General features: G+C 53.5%; 1 protein-coding gene across 1 annotated transcript in view; it reads right to left on the bottom strand.

The window, feature by feature from the left end:
• Window positions 1–20,954, bottom strand: part of NTSR1 (neurotensin receptor 1) — a 53,434-nt gene extending 32,480 nt beyond the window's left edge. Inside the window, exon 1 of the mRNA XM_023183326.1 lies at window positions 20,053–20,954. Within this exon, the coding sequence (XP_023039094.1) occupies window positions 20,053–20,766 (714 nt within the window). The 5' untranslated portion in view covers window positions 20,767–20,954. The remainder of the gene's footprint in view (window positions 1–20,052) is intronic.
• Between the last annotated feature and the right edge of the window lie 1,241 nt (window positions 20,955–22,195).

Here is a 22,195-nt window from a genome sequence, read left to right as displayed (position 1 = left end):
CGCTGGTTTCAGCCCACAGGTCCCCCTGCCACCACGCCAGACACAGGTTTTGTGAGAAACCTGTTTGTGGCTCAGGCACTCCCGCCTCCCTTCCAGGAATCCACGTCGATCCGCCCTCTCTGTGCTACCCCCTCAGTCACCTTGATGCTGGAGGCGGGGGCTCAGAGCTACTTCCCAGCGGCCGCACCGCAGTGGACTCTCCTCAGACCAGTGCTGAGCACCGGCAGCCTGGCAGGGTGCAGAGGTGGCTCCAGACCCATCAGCAGTCTGGTTGGCACTGTCTCTGGGGCAGAACCTGTGGCCCCAGGCGGTGACAGCCTGTGTGTTTTCAGTGTTCCTTCTCATTCCAGCTCACCTGTTCTTGGCACTCTGGGCTGGGACTCGCTGGGAACCCCACTTCCACCCAGCCCTTGCTGTTCTGAGGGTGGAGAGGAAACCCTGCCCTCAGGCCTGTGAGCTGCAGAAAGCGCATCCACATGGTGACAGGTCTGTGGGGCAAGGGAGCCTGCAGGAGCCCAGCTCAGGAGGGGGGCAGTGAGGAGCCCTCATGGGCTCCCGTGCGGGGCTGACGTGTCCTGCCCTGGCTTAAGCAGGCAACCTGCTTCCCAGGTGGACGAGGCGGTCTCTCGGGGACTCCAGGAGGGCCTTGAGCCTCAGGACCAATGAAAACAGGTGACACAGAAACCCTTCTCCAGGCCGGGCGCGGTGGCTCAAGCCTGTAATCCCAGCACTTTGGGAGGCCGAGACGGGCGGATCACGAGGTCAGGAGATCGAGACCATCCTGGCTAACACAGTGAAACCTGTCTCTACTAAAAAATACAAAAAACTAGCCGGGTGAGGTAGTGGGCGCCTGTAGTCCCAGCTACTCGGGGACTGAGGCAGGAGAATGGCGTGAACCCGGGGGGCGGAGCTTGCAGTGAGTCAAGATCGTGCCACTGTACTCCAGCCTGGGCGACAGAGCGAGACTCCGTCTCAAAAAAAGAAAAAGAAACCCTTTTCCTCCAGCCATGCACCCCGGCAAGCTCCGGTGAGGACCCCTTTCATCCAAGGCCACGGCTGTCCACAAAGCAGTTTTCAGATGGGGCTCAGAGGGACAGGTGCACGTGCCGGCATCTGCTTCTCAAAACCATCCCAGTGTGGATGGGGCCACATTCGAAGCCTGGGCAGCAGCTGCCTGGCCTGTGAGCATCTTGGCCATCTGCAGCCTCCTCCACGAACGCGGCCGGCACAGGCTTGTCTTAGGTGTCCGTGCCTCGGGGAGCATGAACCTGATCCTCCTCACCTAGTAAAATAAGAAAAGCGCTCCACAGTCGTGAAGCTGTTCCCACGTTCCCACCATCTTTGTTTTTTGTTTTTTTTTTTTTTTGAGACAGCCTCTTGCTCTGCCGCCCAGGCTGGAGTGCAGTAGTGCCATCACGGCTCACTGCAGCCTCGACCTCCCAGGCTCAAGTGATTCTCCTGCCTCAGCCTCCATGGCAGGGGCTACAGGCACCCGCCAGCATGCCCAGGCACCCGCCAATCTCAGCATCCTAAAGCCTGCTGTGCCCGGGATGGCTGATTCTCCTGGGGACAGGCAGGCAGTGGGGAGGCAGTGCCGAGCGAGGCCCTGCTGGTGCCTCTTGGGTTTCCTTTATAAGCAGCCCACCCTCCTGGGTCTGGTCTCTGACAGCAGCAGTTTCTTGAGGGCAGGAGAAATGAAAACAGGTTTTATTTATGGACAAATAGTCACGACAGTTCCCCGGACAGATGCAGGCTGATCTGCAGGCTCTCGGAGACTGGAGCCTCTCGGGAGATCCCGTCTCCTCGGAGTCCTGCGCTTGGGTTTTAACTGTGGTTTCTGCAAGGTGATCCCAGCTGACAGTTTTGGGGAGGGAATCAGGAGAATGGCAGCCCCACAGAGAGGTTTGAGACCGGTGCGGAAGGGCTGCTCACCCCTCGGGCTGGGATGGAGCTGCCGGCGACCCGGTGGGGGCCGCTCACCCCAAGGGCAGGGGAGCGTGTCCATTTTGTTCTACCCCAAACGCTGTCCCTGACGTTCAGTCAAGGCCTAGGCAGGGACAGGGCAGCAGATCTCTTGGCCCACGAGGTTGGTGGACAGAGATTTCAGGGTGCACGGCAGAGCCACCCAGAGTCCCCCCACCCCCAAGCCAGGGCCGGCCTCCTTTCCACGCTCTTCCGGGGCTGGGTGATCCTGGGCACTGCTAGCCTCCCTCCTCCCTCCTTTTCCCTCTCCCTCCCTCCCCCTCCCTCCTCTTGGTTTGCTGGGATTCAAGGTGGGGGGTGATACTAGTAACACTCAGAGTTGAGGTGGCAGTGCCCATGCTCGCCTGAACCTCCCTGTGTCACTGTCAGATGGACCCAGCAGGAACCAGCTGGCACCTCTAACCAGCAACTGGAAGACACTGAGCTCAGGGACAGCGGATGAGGTGTGGACAGATGGGGCGGCCGGTTGGGTGGCTGCAGGATTCTAAGGCTTGAATCCAGGGGACCTCTTTCCACCTTATCCCCCAGGGAGCAAGAGGAGTGGGCAGTGACGGGACCAAGAGGCAGCCATGGGGAGACTAGGCCAACAGTGCAGAGACAGTGCAATGGGGAGAGGGCAGCAAATGCCCCGAGCCCACTCACCTCCTGCCTCCCACTTCCCACCATGTCTCCCATAGCCTGGCCTGGCTGGAGGCCCTGCACGATGAGGCTGTGAAAAGTCACTCCTACCCCTGCTCCTCTTCCTTGCCCCTCGCAGGGAAGCCAGAATCATGCTGGTCTTGGGGCTGTTCCAGGCAACTGAGCTGGGGCTGGGGGCTGGGGTAGCTCCCCAGCCCCTTCCTGTTTCTCCCCTTGCACCTATCTGGGGCTCTGGTGCTTGCTCTCCACCAGGAGCCAGGGAGTCCTACCCTGTGCCCTGGGAAGCAGTGCCCTCAGCGAGCTCTCGTGTGCCAGGAGAGGAGGCCTGGTGCCCGCTGCCTCTCCCCTTGAATTGTGGTGTTGTGGAGTAATTGGCAGCCCCGAAAAGATATGTCCATTGGAACCTGTGTGACCTTATTTGGGAAAAGAGTGTGCAGATGTAACTGAGGACTGAGATGAGATCATCCTGGATTGGAGCAGGCCCTAAATCTAATGACCAGTATCCTTAGATGACACAGAGACGCACAGGGAGAAGGCACGTGGAGACAGAGGCAGAGAAAGGAGCGATTCGGCCACAAGCCAAGGAATGCCAAGAGCCTCCAGGAGCTGGAGGAGGCAGGAGGGGTCCTCCCCTAGAGCGTCTGGGGATTGTGGGCCTGGGACCCTGATTTCTGGCCTCCAGAGCCATGGAAGACACATTTCTGTGTTTTGAGCTCCTCAGTCTGCAGCCCCAAGAGACCAGGGCCTGCCCAGGAGACCCTCGAGGTTTCTGTGGTTCCTCATGACAGGCAGAAGCACAAAAGGTGTTTGGGGTTGGAGCTGTCAAAACACAGATATCCGCCCCAGTGGTTTTAACTGGAGGCTTTCTGAGCATCTCTGTGCTGATTGGACACAAATGCAGGTATTTTTAATACATTAGATGGGCTCCTTTTGAAGAATCTGTCAGGAAAATCCACTGCAGGAAGTTTAATGGGCGTTAACGCTGTCTGAGTGCCTGCAATTACCTGCTTCTAGTCTGTGGCAAGTTCACCAGGGAAGGGGCCTCGGGGACCCTCACCGTTCCAGGCATGCTTCCTTCGGTTTGAGGCTTCCAGGTCACTGCACTAGCATCTGAGTGTTTGTCCCTAACCTTCTGGGCCCACTGTCCTGGGGCTTCACTGAGAGCTGCTACCCTCTGAGCTGGGGTCTGGGTGCAGCAAGGGTCCTCTTAGCTCCTCCCAGGACTTGGGAGGCCGTGGCTCGGGTACCCTGAGAGTTCGGGCCACTTCGGCAAAGCAAACTTCTGAGTGGGGCAGAATCTTGGACCCTCAACCCTGTGCCAGGCCTGTAGGGACAGTGGGGCCTTTTGGGCTGCCACTCCCCACTGCCTCCTACAAGTTGGCTGAAGCCACTGGGCAGACACAGAGCTGCCAGACCCCTTGCCCATGGCCCCTCTCATCTCTGCGTCCTGCCCCAGAGGCTGCTGCCTCCACCTGACCTGCTGCCATGGGAAGACCACCTGGAGACCACCCAGGGGGCAAGTGTTCACCTGAAGCCAGCTTCAAAGCAACCCCAGTGTTTCGCTGGCTCGGCCCTGACTCCCTCAGCCCATCACAGGCGCAGGGGAAATAAAGCCCTGTGCTTGGGGGCTCCCTGTACTGAGGACAGTCCAGAGAGGAAAGCTTCAGGCTGCTGTGTCTGAGGAGGCCCCTGGCTGGAAAGACCTCTGTCTCCGCTGCCAGCTTCTGTGCTTTAAGGGTGCAGGGCAGGGCGGCAGTGATGGGAACTGCTGGCGAACCCTGGTCTGGGGATCCTGGATCTAGTCCTCTGCCATGGGGTCAGCCCAGATGGAACGGCTTATCCCTCAGCTCCAGGCAATAAATAGTGACCCCCGACAGCCGCTTCCTACTGTGCACATCCTGCTGGGCACGCAGCCTGAAGCCGACAGGTGGACAAATGAGCGTTCCTTGCCCTGGCTCCCGACCAGCAAATCCCGGACAGCTCCGCGCACAGCTCCAGAGTGACACGGCCCAGACACACGTGCGGTCCCTCCCTGACTCGCAGGAGCCGGGGCCTTCGTGATTCTGCCAAGCAACTGGGAAGTGACACCGCAGACAGCAGCATCCCACGGCTGTTGTGGGCAGTCCCAGTTTAGTGATTCCCAAGCAGGAATGATCCCCAGAGAGCTCCTGTCCTCGCTGAACGCTGACAGCCTGGCGGTGTGAGTTTTTAAGGAGAGGCACCGTTCTTGAGTTATAAGAAAACAAGGCTCTTGAAAGAATTCTCTTAGCCTTTAAATATGTCAAAGGAGAGTTACTGAAATTTACAGTGAGTTCACCTTTCCACAGACAACAGGCTAAAAATGTTTAAGTCCAAATAATGTTCCTCTTTTTCATAAGCTTCAGTGTAAGATTTACTCAAACACAGTGGCTGTCCTCAGCCTCATGTTTCTTGGATAACTCTATTTCTTTGTTCTGTGTTCTTTTACAACATTGTTTTAATAATTCCTTTGAGCCCGAGCCTTTTATCATAAGCTGCCCCAGATCTTTTTGAAAGTAGGCAGTGTTTAAAATCACCAGGGGTACTGGACTAACTCTCCTGCCATAAACAGCCATAAAATTGTACACGATGTATCAGGCAATTGTTTTTAGACCCGGGACACACCTCAGGAGTGTGGCCCCGGAGGGCAGGGATACTTGCAAGGTGAGCCCGTCATCACCACGCCTCTGTTTGGGGACAGTTTCCTGATGGAGACATAAGAGCTGAGGTCCAGGCAGAACACAACTATCTGAGCCAAGAAGGCAGAGATCAGAGACAGGGGCTGCAGCTGTGGCTGCATCTGCAGAGCCAGGTGCTAGAGAGGGGGACTGCATGGTGACGATCCTCAGAAGCCTCCGCTGGCTTTCCTATGGGATCTGTGCTGGCCCAGTGTGTACAGAACAAGGCTGTGAAAGGCTTATTGGAGAGCAGCTGGTATCCTGGCAGAGCTAGAGAGAAGAAGTCTCATTAACACATGGAGCAGCCAACAGAGATGCCAGGAAGCCCATGGCACAGGAGGATGGAGAAGCCCTAGAGCGAGGCCTCCAAAGCCACCCCAGCCAAGACAGAATCCACAGAGGAGGTTGAAGGTACACGCTGAGTTCTTTCAAGTGAGAAGGAATTGGAAAATGCCTTGTGCTTTTCGTAGTTGTTTACTCAACAAAGCATGAAACCAAGCCAATCCAAGTTCAAGATGACGAGTCTGCCACTGAACTGCCTGCTAAAATAAGCATCAACGCTCTCCAAAGGAACATAACACAATCCAGTCTCTTTAATGTGTCATCTACAAGGTCTAGTACAGATTTAAAATGACTAGATATGCAAAGAAAGGAAAATGTGACCCACTGACAAGAAGAAAATGAGTCCATTGAAACAGATCTCAAGGTGGAAGTGAGAAGCAAGAAGTGTCAGGTATAAATCAGCATGATATGAATCTGATCAGACTCTGACCACTCAGAGTCCACTCAGAGGCACACTGATATTCCAGAGCAACCATTCCAAGAGCAAATACAGAGAGGTGGATCTAAAGAAGTCAGCAGAGGACATAACATGGAATACTCCAGCTTCCTGGCTGGAGGACTAAGTAAAGGATCCCTGGAAACTAGAGAGTGTGAGAGGAAATCTCAGAGAGGCGAGAGCTGAACAAGGGGATCCCCCAGTTCTGTGTATGAGTCAGTACAAGTCCTGAGTTACCACATATAAGGAACATAGCTAAACAATTATAGTCAAGGGCTTGAAAACCGCTATGATGTAAACCATCTCCAAGATCTAAGCTTGCCCCTGAATGGCGCTTGCATGTGGAATGGTTGAACGGCAAAAGACCCAAAAACAGGCCTGACATCAGAACCACCACGGACAGTGAGACAAAAGCAGCAGCTCTGACCAAGATGACTGCCTCTCCAGGGCATTTTAACATAACCCAAACAACCACAACAAAATTCAAAATGTCCAGGAATTAATTCAAAATTACTTAACAGAAAAAGAACCATGGAAATGGGACTAACTCTCAAGGAAAAGATAATCAATATATGCCACCCTCAAGATGACCCAGAGGACGGATTTACCAGACAAAGACTTTAAAGCAGGCATTATAACCATGCTCCTTGATGTAAAAGTAACTCTCTTGAAATAAACGGAAAAATGAAAGTTCTTAAAAGAGAAAAAGAAACTATATTAAAAGAACCAATAAAAATTCTAGAATACTATGACACTATCAAACAAATTGACCTTCATAGAATAATATACCCAGCAATAGTAGCACAACACATTCTGCTCAAGTGTGCATGTGACATTCACTAGCATAGACCACTATCCTAAACCATGAAACAAGTATTCACAAATTTAAGAATTTAAATCATGCAAGTTTGTTCTCTAAACATAATAGGGTTAGATTAGAAATGGATAACAAAATAATATCTGGAAAATCCCAAACATTTGGAAACTAAACAACACTCTTCTAAGTAACTGAAAGGTTAAAGAGGGAGTCTCAAGAGATATAAAAATATTTTGATCTAAATTAGAATACAATGTTCAAAAATTTTGAGATACCACGAAAGCACTAATTAGGAGGACATTTATAGCATTTCATGTTTATGTTAGAAAAGAATAAAGATCTTAAATCAATAATCTAAGCTCCCACCTTAGGAAATCTAGGAAAAGAAGAGCAAATGAAATCCAAAGCAAGCAGAAAAAGGAAATGAAATATAAATAAATAAAAATGAAAGCTAAAAGACAATAGAAAAAAAAAAAAAACCAAAAGCTCATTATTGAAAAAGAACAATAATGTTAATAAAATCCTAGCCATATTGACCAAGGAGAAAAGAGAGATGTTACAGATTACCAATATTACAGACCCCACAGACATTAAAAGGATGCTGAGAGAATACTACAAATAAATCTATGCTCTAAAATTTGACAAAATAGATTATATGAACCAATTCCTCAAAAGATACAAATTACTTACTAACACTTACTCATGGAGAAATATATAACCTGAATATTCCTTTATCTTTTAAAATAATTTGTTTTTTGAGATTGAGTCTCACTCTGTCACCCAGGCTGGTGTGCACTGGTGTGATCTCGGCTCACTGCAACCTCTGCCTCCTGAGTTAAAGTGATTCTCCTGTGTCAGCCTCCTGAGTTGCCAGGACTACAGGCGCCCACCACCATACCTGGCTAAGTTTTGTATTTTTAGTAGAGATGGGATTTCACCCTGTTGGTCAGGCTGGTCTCAAACTCCTGACCTCAGGTGATCCACCCTCCTTGGCCTCCCACAGTGCTGGGATTACAGGCATGAACCACTACACCTGGTCTCTTTGAAAAAAATTGAATTTATAAAAACCTTCCTACAAAACTCTAGGCCCAGATGGTTTTGCTGGAGAATCTACCAAAGCTTTAAAGAGGAAATCATGCCAATTCTACACAACCTCTGACAGAAAACATAAAAGGAACAAGAACTTCCCAGCTCATGTTATGAGGCCAGAAAACCAGATGAAGATAACCCAGGAAAATAAAGTTACAGACCAATATTTCTCATAAGCATAGCTCCTCTCATAAGCAAAAATCCTCAGCAAAATACTAGCAAGTCAAAACCAGCTAATACATGACCAAATGAGGTCTATCCCAGGAATGTGAGGCTGGTTCATCATTCAAAAATTAACCAAGGTTTTCCACTTATATTAGGCACCTGGAGCGGTCAAATTTATAAAGACAAAAAGTAGAACGGTGGTTGCCAGGGGCTGGGGGAGGAGGAAATGGGGAGTTAGGGTTTAACGGGTGCAGAGCTTCAGTTTGGAAAGATGAAAAGCGCTCTGGAGAGGGAGGGTGGAGAAGGTCGCAAGACAATGTACTGAGAGGGAGGTGGGGATGGACACGTGACAATGTACTTAGTGCCACAGAACTGTGCACTTAAATTGATTAAAGTGGTAAATTTTATGTGATGTACATTTTATCACAACTGGAAAGTAATCAATATAATTCACCACATTAACTGACTAATGGAGAAAATCCACATGATCTTACTGCATGATGAGACAGAAAAATCATTGCACAAAATTTATTCATTCACGATTAAGAAAAAAATCTCTTAGCACACTAGGAATACAAAGAAACTTTCCTAACTTTATAAAGAGCTCTACCAAAAGCTTAAATAAATGAAAAACTTCATGCTCAAGTAAAAAGACTACAAACTTTCTGCCTAAGATCAGGAACAAGGCAAGGATGTCAATTTTCACCACTCCTATTCACCATCATACTGGAAGTCATTGCCAGGGTAATAAGGCAACAAAAGGAAATAAACATATACAGATTAGAAAGGATAAAATAAAATTTTCTTTATTCACAGACAGCATGACTGCCTACGTGGAAAATCCCAAGGATCCTACAAAAAAACTGTTAGAATTAATGAGTGTGTTTATCATGGATGCAAATATAAGGCCAATATATAAAACTAATTATATTTATATATACTAGCCATGAAAAATTGAAGAGAGTAAATTTCAAAAAAGATACCACGTGCAATAGCACCAAAACCATGAATATTTAGGTATAAATCTAAAAGCAATGAGTAGGATCTACTTGCTGGAAACTACTACTGACGAAATAAATCAAAGAAGACCTGAATAAATGGGAGATGTGCTGTATTCATGGATTGAAAGTCTCAAGGTTAGGACGCCAAATCTCCACTACACATTAACAAAATCCCAGCAGACTTTTTTCGTAGCTATTAACAAGCTGATTCTAAAATTTCCATAGAAAGTGAAGGAACTGGAATAACCAAAACAATTCTGAAAAAGAACAAAGTTGGAAGACTCATGCTACCTGAAAGACTTAGTGTAAAGCTAAGGTAATCAAGAGAGTGTAGGATCGAGATGCTAGGGATACACAGATTAAAAGAACAGATGAAAGTAGGTATAGGCCGGGTACGGTGGCTCATGCCTGTCATCCTAGCACTTTGGGAGGCCGAGGGACAGATCACTTGAGGTCAGGAGTTTGAGACCAGCCTGGCCAACATGGTGAAACCCCATCTCTACTAAAAATACAAAAATTAGCTGGGTGTGGTGGCACCTGCCTGTAATCCCAGCTACTCATGAGGCTGAGGCACTAGAATAGCTTGAACCCGGGAGGCGGAGGTTGCAGTGAGGTGAGATCATACCACTGCATTCCAGCCTGGGCAATAAAGCGAGACTCAGTCTCAAAAAAAAAAAAAAAAAAAAAAAAAAACAATAATAATAAAGAGAAAGTAGATGTCGACCCCATAGATGTGGTCAGCTTACTTATCTTGACCAAGGCACAAAGAAGCTTCCATGGAGAAAGCTGTCATCGTGTGTCATCGTGTTATCAGATGCTGGCACATTTGCATATTCATATGCAAAAGAGGACCTATACCTCACCCCTTATTGAAAAGAGGACCTATACCTCACACCTTACAGAAAAATGAACTCAAAATAGCTGATAAACATAAATATAAAACTATAAAACTTCTAGAAGATAATACAGAAGAAAATCCTTGTGGCCTTGGGCTAGGCATTGAATTCTTAGACACCACACCAAAAGAGTGATCCATAAAATTTGTGATATGTTGGACTTTATCAAAATTGCACCTCTTTGCCTTGTGAAATACAACGTTAGGCAAATGCAAAGAAAAGCTACATGGGAGAAAATATTTGCAGATCACATATCTGATAAAGGTCTCATATGCAGAATGTATTTTTAAAACTCTCAAAACTGAACCATATGAAAACAACCCAATTTCTTAAATAGCAAACAATTAGAACAGGCATTTTACCAAAGAAGATATGTAAATGTCACTTAAACACAAGAAAAGATGCTTAACATCATTAGTCACTAAAGAAATGCAAATTAAAACCACAACAAGATACACACCTATTAGAATGGGTAAATGAAAACAAAACAAAACAAAACAAAAAAACTGACAAAAAACTAAAAAGTAAAAACTTCACACTTAATTAGAAAGACTGAAAACTTTACCCCTAAGATTGGGAGCAGGGTGGGTGTGGTGGCTCACAGCTGTAATCTTAATGCTTTGGGAGACCGAGGCAGGAAGATCTCTTGAGTCCAGGGGTTTGAGACCAGCCTAGGCAACATGGTGAGACCCCATCTCCATAAAAAATACAAAAAATTACCCGGGTGTGGTGGCATGTGCCTGTAATCCCAACTACTCAGGAGGCTGAGGCAGGAGAATCTCTTGTGCCCGGGAGGTGGAGGTTGCAGTGAGCTGAGATTGCACTATTGCACTCCAGCCTGGGTCACAGAGTAAGATCCTGATTCGGAAGAAAAAAAAAAAAGATTGGAAGCAAAGCAAGGATATCTACTCTCATCACTCCTATTCACCATCATACTGGAAGTCATAGCCAGAGCAGTGAGGCAAGACCAAGAGCCGGCCAGGATGCAGAGTGACCGGTGCTTTCTTGTGGATTAGGGCTAGGGTTAGGGACGTTCAAAACAGCGCATCGCTTTGGAAATGCTGGCAAACATACACTTTCTGTATGACCCAGCAATCTGAAACCAATGTATTTACTCATGAGAAATGAAAATGTATATTCACACAAAATTCATCATATGTGAATATTTGTAGCTACTTTATTCATAATCGCCCAAACCTAGAAACAACCCAAAAGTCTTTCGGTGTGCAAATGCATCAACAAAACGTGGTCTATCCACACAATGGATCTGACTCCACAATAAAAAGGAACGCCTAGTGGATGCAGGCAACAGCTCAGAGGAAGAGAAGGCCTGCTCGAGAGGCCACGGCCCAGCTGGCTCCACTCACGCGACATCCCAGAAAAGGCAAAGCTGTGGGGAAGGAGAGCAGACCAGTGGGTGGAGGGGCTGGCGTCGGGGTGGGTGGGCCACAGGGTGTGGGGGCTGGGGCTGGTCTGTCTTCTGAAGTGGGGATACAGGGCTGCGTTTATCGAAGCTCATAGGTGCGAACAAGCACAGAAGGGAATCTTATTGCATGTCAGTCGAAAAATGAAGTAGGAACAAAGAAAAGCACATATCTGGTATCCCACCCTCTCCACCACCTTCTCCATCCCCACCCCGGCCTAGGTCACCTTGGTCACTCCCAAGACATCTGGCAGCAGCTTCCCAACCACTCTCCTGACCCCTAAATGCATTCTCAACAAAGCACTCAGAACTGTCCCTTTAACATGTAAGCTGCGTGGCGGCTCTGCCCAGAATCTCCCACACCCACTCACTTCTTCTAGAATAAAAGCTGTAGCAAGGTCTATGAGGCCCCGCGGGATCTGCCGGTGGTTTCTCACACGGTCCTCTGCTCACTCTGCTCTGGCCACCCCAGCCAGGCGAGCGCTGTTCCTCCAGCACACGCAGCACGTGCCTGCCCCGGGGTCTTTGCACCTGCTGTTCCCCTACTTGGCATCTTCCCCAATGCCCACCAGAGTGTTCCTGCAGGGTCTGCATGAGGCCTTCCTGACCTGCCTGCACCCCCACGCTCCCCCCATGTGGTTTTCTCTGCAGCTCTTGTTACTCCCTGCCAGTCATGTATCGTGCCTATTTATTTTGCTTATTTTCTATCTTCTCTGGTGGGACATGAGTTCAGGGGGCCAGAACTTTTTGCCATTTTTTTTGGGCCGCTATACAGCCATCCTGGCATGTAGTAGGTGTTCAGTGAATGAATGATGAGTGAATGAAGGAAGGAAGGAAGGAAAGATGTTAGCCCAGATGCTCAGAAGAGAATTCCTCCGCCTGGGAAGGCTCCCAGCCCTCCCAAGTGCTGCTGCATTTCTGCTGCTGTTCAGGGGAGAACACAAATCGTACGCGTGGGTAATTGAGTCCTTCTTCCGCCCTAGGCACAGTTTCTAGCGTTTTATGTCATTAACTCATGAGACCGCAGGGCAGTCGCCACCTCCAGTGGGCTGATGGGGAAACAGAGGCACAGATGGTCACACCACTTGCTCAGAGTCATGCTGCTGGCCAGCGATGAAGCTGGGATTTGAACCTGGGTTCTAGCAAGCCAGCTATTCCGAGCCAGTGGGCACAACCCAAAACCACCGATTCTCGGGAAGCATTCTCCTGATCTCCTTCTTGCTCCCCTGCCTGCCTTCAGGAGCCAGCCTTGGGTATGCAGGACGCAGCCTCCACAGGTGCACAGGGATGTAAAGTCCCAAAGCAGGTGCGGGTGGCTTCGGGTGGGTCAGCACGCTGGGCACCTCCCCTCTCCAACCTATACCAGGTCCACGTGGCACTCCAGACCCAGGGCTCTCTCCTTGGCCTCCTGGAGTGGGTGGTGCCCCACTGGCGATGCTTTTGGGAAGAGCAGTGGGCACGGGGGTGGGGCAGGCGCCTTGCCCCTCTCTGGGCCTCAGTTTCTTCACTGATGCTGCAGAGCCCGGTGGTCCCCCTCTGGAGTTGTGCACTCCCCTTGGGATGCCACGTGGACGGGGCCAGCCCCTCGGCGACTGCACCTTCACTGGCGGTGGCAAGGTCAAACTCCAGGGTGTGGCTGGGGAACAGAGGGGGTCTCTGGGGCAGGCAGACCCCATGGCTGTGACCTCAGGAACACCATCCCTCCAGGTGCCAAGAACCAGGATCTCTATTCCCCTCCGTGCCCGCCTTGCAGAGCTAGCATAGTGCAGGCAGCAGCCTGGTCAGGGCACGAGGCGCTGCGGGGTGGGGGGCTCGTGTCCCCACAGCCCTTCATGGCCGTGCAGAGGAGGAGGATCTTGAGTGCACACAGGCTGGCAGGAGGGAGGACCTGGCCACCCGAAACAGCCTTGAGCGGACGGCAGCTCGGCCACTCTCTGCTGCTGTTGTTTTTCACAGACTCACGGAGGCAGGACTGACACATGCTGAAATCCACCCCTCAGCCTACAGCTCCATGAGCTTTGAACCACAACCAACACAGACTCACGGAGGCAGGACTGACACACGCTGAAATCACGAGCTTTGAGCCACAACCAAGATACAGAACATTTTCATCACCCCAGAGTTCCCAGCGCCCCCATGGCCACCCCATCCCTCCTCTGACCTTCCTCCTGTCCCAACAGCTCAGCCTTTTCCAAAACCTCAAGTGCTTGGAATCACGCAGGGCCTTGGAGTCTGGTGTCTTTCGGCATAAAGCGCGCCTTCTTGAGCCTGCATTTTAAAGACCCAGGGGAGGCCTGAAATTCTGCCAGTCTGAGTCACCCACCTCACCAAGCCAGAAAGCAGACAAGAGGTTACCAGGCGCTGGGGGTCAGGGTTTAATGGGGACAGAGTTTCAGTGTGGGGAGACAGAAGGTTCTGGAGGTGGATGGCGGTGACGGTTGCATAGCAATGTGAACGTGCTCCATGCCGCTCAACTGCGACCTTACAGAGGGTACAACAGCACGTTTTAAGTGATGTGTGTTTCACCATGATTCAAAAATAAAGAAAAGCTTTTTTTCTTCTCTTAATACAAACTACTAGATCACCACTTGGGAATTTATTTCTGTGATTGAGAAAAACAAAGGCAGCCTCTGGTTTGTGCACAGGCCGGATGCCCTCTCGGGCCCTGCTCAGCTCAGGGCCCTCTCTGCCCATCATCAGATGTTACCAGCTGGGAGCCCTGGTGCCCCTGAGAACAGACCTGGAGATCCCTGGGCTGCTGCCCGAGGCCCTGCCTCGCCTGTGGGGTGGCTTGCAGTGGCTCTTGGCAAGCACAGGGTGGCCGTACCCCCTTGCTGCCCTCAGCACCCACAGAACCGCAGGCACAGTCCCATGACCCCGCTTATCCTTGGAGTTGAATGTCCTCAAAATACCGTCAGTCCAAGTATAGGACAGCCTGGGAGAGCTGACCCGGGGTCCCAGTGCAGAGCCATGAACAGGTGAGCCTGAACCGCTCTGGGCAAGTCACTCTTGAGGACTCCAAGCCCAGTCAGAGCCAGCCATGGCCAGCTCTGGGCCCCTCACCCTCCCACCCTTACCCATCTCACTCAAAAGCCTGACCGTTGTCCCCATGGGGAGCACCACAGGGTCAGACTAGGCCTCCCCTGCTGAGAGCACCTCCAGGCCCTGTCTCTCCAGCCACACGATGTACGCAGGTGGCTCTGCCCTCCGCCTAATCTGGGAAATGGGGTTACAGGGTACAGACATGGACCTGCATGTCTGCAGGTCCTCTCCCTGCTGTCTCCCACCTGGCTCCAACAGGCAGGTCTGGTGCCTGGAACAAGGCCAAGGTCACCTCCCTGTCCTGTCCTGCCCTCTCACCCCCTACAGCCTCAGAGTCACCATCTGATTGTGTGATTTCACATTCCAAATTCTTCATTTCCAACATATAGCACCTTAACCTTTTGAAAACTTGTAATTATTAAATTTTTTAAACATACACCAAAAATGTCATCAACACCCACTTTCCACGATTATAGACTTAAGACCAATCTTGTCTCCTCTGTTGCCGTCCTACGGCCCCTTCCTCCAGATCATGCTTCAGTAACTCTGAGACATTGTATCATCTTGTCTGTAAACACTTCCATATGTGCCTCTAAGAGATCAGGACCATTTTGAAAACCATACCCACAACAGCTGTGGACAGCAAGAATTTGTAGCTATTCAACTACCCAGGCTTTTTTCGCTGTTTCTTGGCATGAAGAATGATGGGCTTTGGTGCCGGCATTCTGCAACAGGTTGACTTGTCCGAGTCCTCGCCAAGAATCCAGGCCACCGTCTCCGATTCCCTGTTTATTTGTAGGACAGAATGAGTTGTTTATCCGGAGGTGTTTCTTGTGGTCTGGGTTTTGCTGGCTGCATCCTAATGGTGCATTTGTCCCTGTTCCTCTGTCCCTGGTGTGTCCTGTGTGTCGGCATCGGGGCTCCCATCAGATTCAGATTCAATGGCTTTGCTCCAGGGATGCCATGGGGCTGTGTGCACACCAGGGCTCACCTCACACCTAACTCTCTCCCCTTCGTGACACCGGCAGCTGCCTGCATCCATTGTTTGATCAGGATTGCACCTGATGAGTGGGATTCTGACACTCCTGCTCCTTCTTCACTTATTGGTGAACACTTCTGCGCTGAGACTCTGCCCTTTACCTCCTCTTGGGTTATTCTAAAGTACCGTTTGAATAGAAAAGGCAGCAAAAATGCTCCACTCCTTTTCTCTAAAGGGTCATGGGCTTTTCAGACTGGAGGAAGTGTGTGACTCTTGGCCTCACACCAACAGCACTCGAAGCCCTGAGCTGCAGGTGAGGACACTGTGGCTGCCACAGCTGGAGCCAGAGCCGCCCAGAGCTGCATGGTGTGGGTCCCCTTCCCGTCCCCAGGGGAGGTCAGAGTGGGGCAGGCTGTTCTAAGGACCCCTTGAAGAACTCCTTCTTCTGTAACTTTTTTTTTTTGAGACGGATTTTTCCCTCTTGTCACCCAGGCTGGAATGTGGTGGTGTGATCTTGGCTCACTACAACCTCTGCCTCCCAAGCTCAAGCGATTCTCATGACTCAGCCTCCCAAGGAGCTGGGATTACAGGCATCCTTCACCACACCCGGCTAATTTTTGTATTTTTAGTAGAGATGAGGTTCCCCCATGTTGGCCAGGCTAGTTTTGAACTCCTAACCTCAGGTGATCCACCCACCTTGGCCTCCCAAAGTACTGTGATGACAGGCGTGAGCCACTGCGCCCAGCCTTCTGCAACTTTCTAACTTGAAAAAGTTCCCACTGCTGAACAGTTGCAGGAAGAACACCCAGGACGCTCGGCTGCCCGTGGCAGGTCTGCAGCCCAGCGCCGCGTGGCCCGCGAGCGGTCTCCTCCCTTGATGCACTGCTTGCTCTCCTTCCATTTGGCCACACCTTTTTTCTGAACGATTTGAGAATAAGTTGCAGACTCCACACTCTGAACACCTCTGTATCCTTCCTAAGAATGAGGATGCTGCCTGTGGAGGTTGCTGGGCACAGCCTGGGGCACGGGACAGGAGCCCTGAAATAATCCACGGCCGGATTTCACTGGAACCCGTCTCCTTCCCTGTCTCAGCTGCCTCTCCTTTCCTGGAATTCTGCCAGCCCTGAACACCCGGGGTGTTCGCCAAGTCGCCCTGCGATCTGTCTGTTCCTGGATGCCTCTGGAGCAGGGGTTGTAGGACACCAGCTCCTCCTGCATGAATCGAGGCCCCTATCTACCCCTGGGAGGGAGCAGGTGCCCTCTGAGTTGGGATCTAACCCAGCAAAGAGCACTGCTGTTTGTACTCAATATGAAGAAGGCTTGCAGAGAAAACAAAGGAGGAGGCAGGGGGGCTGAGCCTGCAGGAGCAGGACTCCCTTGGTGCAGAGAATGGCAGTGATGAAAGGAGTCCTCACGGCCACTCAGAAGGATCTAATGGACTCGTGCCTGTGAGGCTGAGAGGGTTTGCTTTCATGTGGGGCCATGGTCAGGGGCGGATCTCTAAAACTTTCAAAGGCTGCAGCCACCTCATCTGATTTGAATCGGATACCTGAGGTCCCAGGCCCCCGCCACCATGGGTCCCTTGATACACACATGTGTGTGTATGTTCGGTATACACACCGCAGATGGATAAGCATGGGACTCTGATGACCCACCATCTGGGCCATCGGCCCTGGGCCCTGACACACAGAGCCTGTGCCACCGGGACCTTGTCACAGCCGAGGTCAAAGCTGGAGGTTGGACCTGTGCCATGGGGGACCATCCAAGAAGCAAGGGCCATCTGCCTGTGTGGGACCACGTGTGTGGGTGGGCTAGAGGAGGGGTAGGACGTCCAGGGGAACCCACGAGCACCCGTAAGTCCCTGAGCCCCCAGCACCTCCTCCCAGTCACACTGCTGGCACTGGGGCCAGGTCTGGGGCCTTTGGGAGGGTCCTGGGCACCAGGTCCTGTCTGCTGGCCTGAGAGCCCTGCCCACTCCACCGTCGACTCCCAGCCCCAGCTACACACTAGGAAAATGCCCAGCTGGCTTCAGGGAGGATTACCGTAAGTTGCTCCAAAGTGTTATATCACCAAACTACCTCATTTCTAAACACAATTTCTGTTTGCAAGTGCCCAGGCCAAAATTTCGTAGGGGCCCCTGGGGCAGGAAAGGACCTCTGTTTTGGAAAGAGGGGCCATTTGATTGGCTACTGCCCCAACACTTCCAAACGTGGTCACTGAGAGGGAGACACTTAGCTGAGGGTATCCAGCTCCTCTTCAGTCAGACATCATCGTTTGAAAACTGAATGTTCACCCAGATCTGCCAGTGGCCCAGAAGCCCACGGGGGGATCATAAACCCCCTAATTCTAGGGAAACCTCTAGTAAAACGGCAAATGGCAGAGCAGGGGTGGGGGGAAGCCAAGCCCTCTCCTACAAGGAATGTTCTTTTTGAGCACACGGAGCAGCCGGCATCAGGGTCTTGGAAAGCCCCAGGCCGCCAGCATCGGATGGAGGAGCACCCTTGTAATCAGCCGCTCCCAGGCACGCAGCTGAGCCCTTTAAAGAAAAGTGGAAACTATGTTCTCCAAGGGTGTGGAGGACACCGGGGCATTCAGCAACGCTCGGCCAGCATGGCGTCTGCAGGGCGTGTGGCCGCTGTCCCAGGGTTGAAGTGTCACAGGCCTCTGCGAGTGGACGAGTGCCTGCGGCTGGCCGCAGCATGACTTGGCCAAATCTGCCTCGCAGCCTCGAAGCAACAAGGCTGGGCAGATGGTGCCTGGGGAGGCAAAGTGATGTCCCACAGGTGCCCAATCCCAAGTACCCAGCAGAGAGCCCACGCACGCCGGGGAGGACACTTTCTCGGGGGCGGAGCCGAGCTGTCCTCACGCCCCTGTGCTTTTCGGCTGTTTGTTTTCAAGGATTGCAGGAGGCTGGTGAGCTCCTGGCCTTTTGCCAGGGGAGCGGGAGGATCGGGGGTCTGAGCGGGGACACCTCCTGGGTGGGCAGTGACAGCACTGACCCCTCCACTGCTCACCTTCCGAAGGATTGAGCAGCTGTTCCCCTGGGGCCCCTCCACGCCGACTGGGGAGAGGTTCCCCCTGGCCAATGCCAATCAAAGGCAGGAGCTTGGGGAGAGCAGATGAAGCCTCAAAGGGAGCGAGAGGTCACTTATCACTGCGTTTACCCCACGGGCCGTGCCTACTTCTGCCTCTGGTGAGGGCAGGGACTCTTGTGGCAGAGGCAAAGCAGCCCTGACTCACTGCCTGCTACCAGTGTCTGTGGGAGGGGCCTCCCCAAGAGGAGACACCTGCAGCCACCAGTTCTACATGCAGCTGGGGAGACTGGGAGCTCAGTTCTACCCCCCACCCCCCAGCCCACCTGGGTGGTGGCCAGTGGAGGGTCAGTTAGGGCCCAGGTGACGCCCTGCCCGGCACTGCTGCCCCCACCCCCACCGGGCACACTGGCATATGCGGGCTGCCCAGGCAACTACAGAAGCTTAGCTGGGAGGCTGCCGATGCTGGTGTGTGGGGAGCCAGGGGGACAGCCAGCCACCCCAGCCCCTCGAGCTGGGCAGAGGTGGGCGATTCTGCCTGGATCCTTCACCCTCTGGCTTCCTTAGCCCACCAGAAATGGAAGAAACCCCACACCTCTAAGGCTGCTCGTGTCCAAGATGCCATTCAAAGTGCTCGACCAGCCCTGACTTCCTCCCTGGACACCAACCTCCGGCTCGGGACTTTGGTTTGATCCGTCCTCCCCTCCAGCCACGAACCTCAGCCAAACGGATTCCCAGGGGCGCTTCCCACTTGCATTCCCACGGCGCTTTGCTCAGACCCTTGGGGGGCCCTTGGCCACTCGGCTCCAGTTTTACGCGCCTCACCACACCACCACCGCCACACGCAGAGCCTCACAACCTTCCCGGCAGAAACATCGTCCCCACCATCCAGCAGTAATAGTACCTGCGAGCGCTTCTACGTGTTGGGGCCATGCAAACACTTCCCACGCGTTCTCTCTCAAATGCTCTACCTTCTGAGGTCAAAGCTATGACTACCCCATCATACAAGATGGGAAAGCTGAGGCTAAACTAGGAACTGGCCCAAGATGGCATCAGGTTCTGCTCTGACTCCCCAGTTTGGGTCAGGGCAGGCAGCTGGGAGGCACTGGCAGAGTCATTCTGGGGGCTTCTCTGCAGAGGAGAGGAAGGTCACCTGTTGGAGGCACAAAGCCTTTTGAGAAGCTGATGAAAGGGACCTCTTCCTTTGGAGACACAGGTGCCAGCGCACATGTTTCCATTAGAACTTAAGGAATTCGCAGATGTCCGAGGCCCAGCCACCAACACCAGGGAGGTCACAGGCAGGGGCTCCATCCCCTCAACAGGAGGGGAGAAGATAGGGGTTGAGCCTGGCAACTCCAGAGCTGCCCCCAAGCTGCCCCAACCGCCTTCCCAGCCTCACAGGAGTAGACTGTCTCTGGAACATCTCTCCCACTCCCTACCCAGAGGGCACACCACTGGCACTGCTTTTGGGGTGAAGGAGAGGGGAGCCCCGGGCTGGTTACTGAGGCTCACCTGTATGACGACTTTGACAGTGGCCGTGTGGATGGTGGGGGTGCACACCAGGCCGCCGGCGTGCTGGCCATCGGCGCTGCGGTTCTGCTCGCCCATGGTGAACAGCATGGGCACCGCCAGCAGGGCCGAGGCGAGCCAGATGGCGCTGATGAACTTCTTGGTGCGGCTTCGGGACATGAGGGTCTTGGCCTTGAAGGGGTGGCAGATGGCCAGGTAGCGCTCCACACTCAGGCTGGCCACGTTGAGGGCCGTGGCGTAGGTGCAGGCGTCGCGCAAGAAGTAGTAGCCGCGGCAGCCGGCGTCGCCAAAGGCCCAGGGGTGGTGCACCCAGATGAAGTTGTACAGCTCCACCGGCATGGCCAGCAGCAGGGTGAGCAGGTCGGACAGCGCCAGGCTGCCCAGGTGGTAATGCACCGTGCTCTGCAGACTCTGCAGCGACTTCTTCCTCGCCAGCGTGAACGCCGTCACCGTGTTGCCCACGGTGCCCACCACGAAGAGCGCCAGGTACACGGCGGTCACCAGCACCTTGGAGTAGATGTCGGTGTTCACGTCCAGCTCGCTGCTGGGTGCCGCCAGGACGCGCTCCGACGCGTTGCCCGAAGCGTTGCTGAATCCCGGGGCTAGCAGCCCCGCCTCCAGTCCTGCCTGCGCCCGCTGGAATGGGTTGGCGGCCGGCGTGCCCGGGGTTCCCGGAGCGGAGCTGTTGAGGCGCATGGTGGGCGCTGGGGTCCGCGGCTCTGTCCGGTGCCTCCGGGGCTGGAAGTCCGGGCAGGAGTGGGCACGTCTCAGTCGGGGACCGATGAACGGGAGCTCAGAGGAGGGCGCGTGGCGAAGACCAGCGGGCGCGCCGTCCAGCCGGGAAGCGCCAGACCCAGACGCGCCGCCCTGAGCTCCGGGCTCCGGGCTCCTGGCTCCAGACTCCGCGGTTCTTCGGGCTGTCTCCGGGCTCGGCGCTTGCCACGGGTTCCGGGTGCCTCGATCTCCAAATCGCGCGGTTCCCCAGGCTCCCGAGGACAGCGCCCAGCCTGGCTCGGGCTGCGCGGGGCGAGCTTGTGGCGCCGGGAGGAATGCACGCACGGCTGCCCCGGCGCGCTCCCCTCCCTGGCTCCGAATCTCCTCCCTCGCGCTCTCCGCGCACCCTAGCCCCGCACACTTCCCGCCGCGCCCGCGCCCTCCCGGCTCTGCGCGTCTCCACGGAGCCGGCGGCCGCGCGGCGCGCCCAGCAGTTGGGGGTGGCGGCGGAGGAGGGAGGCAGCCCCCGCTGTCGTCCCCGCCCCACCCGGGTGCAGCCTGGCGGGTCGCCCCCTCGCGCTCCCCGGGGCAGGGCGGGCTGGGTTGAGCGCTCCAGGGAACCAGGATTCCGGGCGGGTGCGGCGGGTATCGCGCACCGGGCCCTTCTTGCCACCCTTTTCCCTGTTCTCCGCAATTTCTCGCTCCGGCTAGTAAGGGAACTATGCACCTCCCCCAACCCTGGGCTCGCTCAGTGGGGGTGAGGGTGTATCCGGAGGGCAGGGAGGGAGGAAGCTCCCCGCTGGCAGGGCTGGGCGGCTGCGCAGCTGGTTGGGCCGCCCCTCGACTCCTGGGTGTCCACAGGGTGCCAGAAGCTGGGTGCCCAGGGGGGCTCCAGGACCACTAGAGATTACATTGCTTGTGATTCCTTCTAAAATCTGGCCGCGGTCATGGGCGTGCCTGGTCTGTGAATGCCTATTTCTGGGATATGCCCAGCGGGAATGGCGGGGGCTCGGCATAGTTACCACCTGGGGCAGGATGGCGTGAGGCAGCACCGAGGGACACCTGCGGAGGCGGCACCGAGGGACACCTGCGGAGGCTGAGGAGCTGAGGGGCTGGGTCCTGCAGAGGCCAGGAGCCACAGATGGTTTCATCAAAGTCTGGGGAGGGGTTAATGTGGGAGGGCGGAAAGCAGGTGCCCAGAACAGCACCCTCCCCACTCAGGGCCCCGCACCTGGCACCCTGGGCCGGTCTCATGACGCTATGGGATGTGACCCCCTGGGCCCCTTATTACTGCCTGGATTTGTCATCAGAAGTCACCCTGAGAGCCCACACCCCAGCAGGATTTGGGAGGGGCAGCCCCACAGCACACGTCAGTGCCTCCTCACAGGCCCTGCAGGCTTTGCACACTCCC

The sequence above is a fragment of the Piliocolobus tephrosceles genome, chromosome 20, assembly GCF_002776525.5.
Source record: "Piliocolobus tephrosceles isolate RC106 chromosome 20, ASM277652v3, whole genome shotgun sequence".
NCBI classification, from domain to species: Eukaryota; Metazoa; Chordata; class Mammalia; order Primates; family Cercopithecidae; genus Piliocolobus; species Piliocolobus tephrosceles.
The sequence above is the reverse complement of the archived record's forward strand: the minus strand, read 5'-3'. Positions and strand labels throughout refer to the sequence as shown.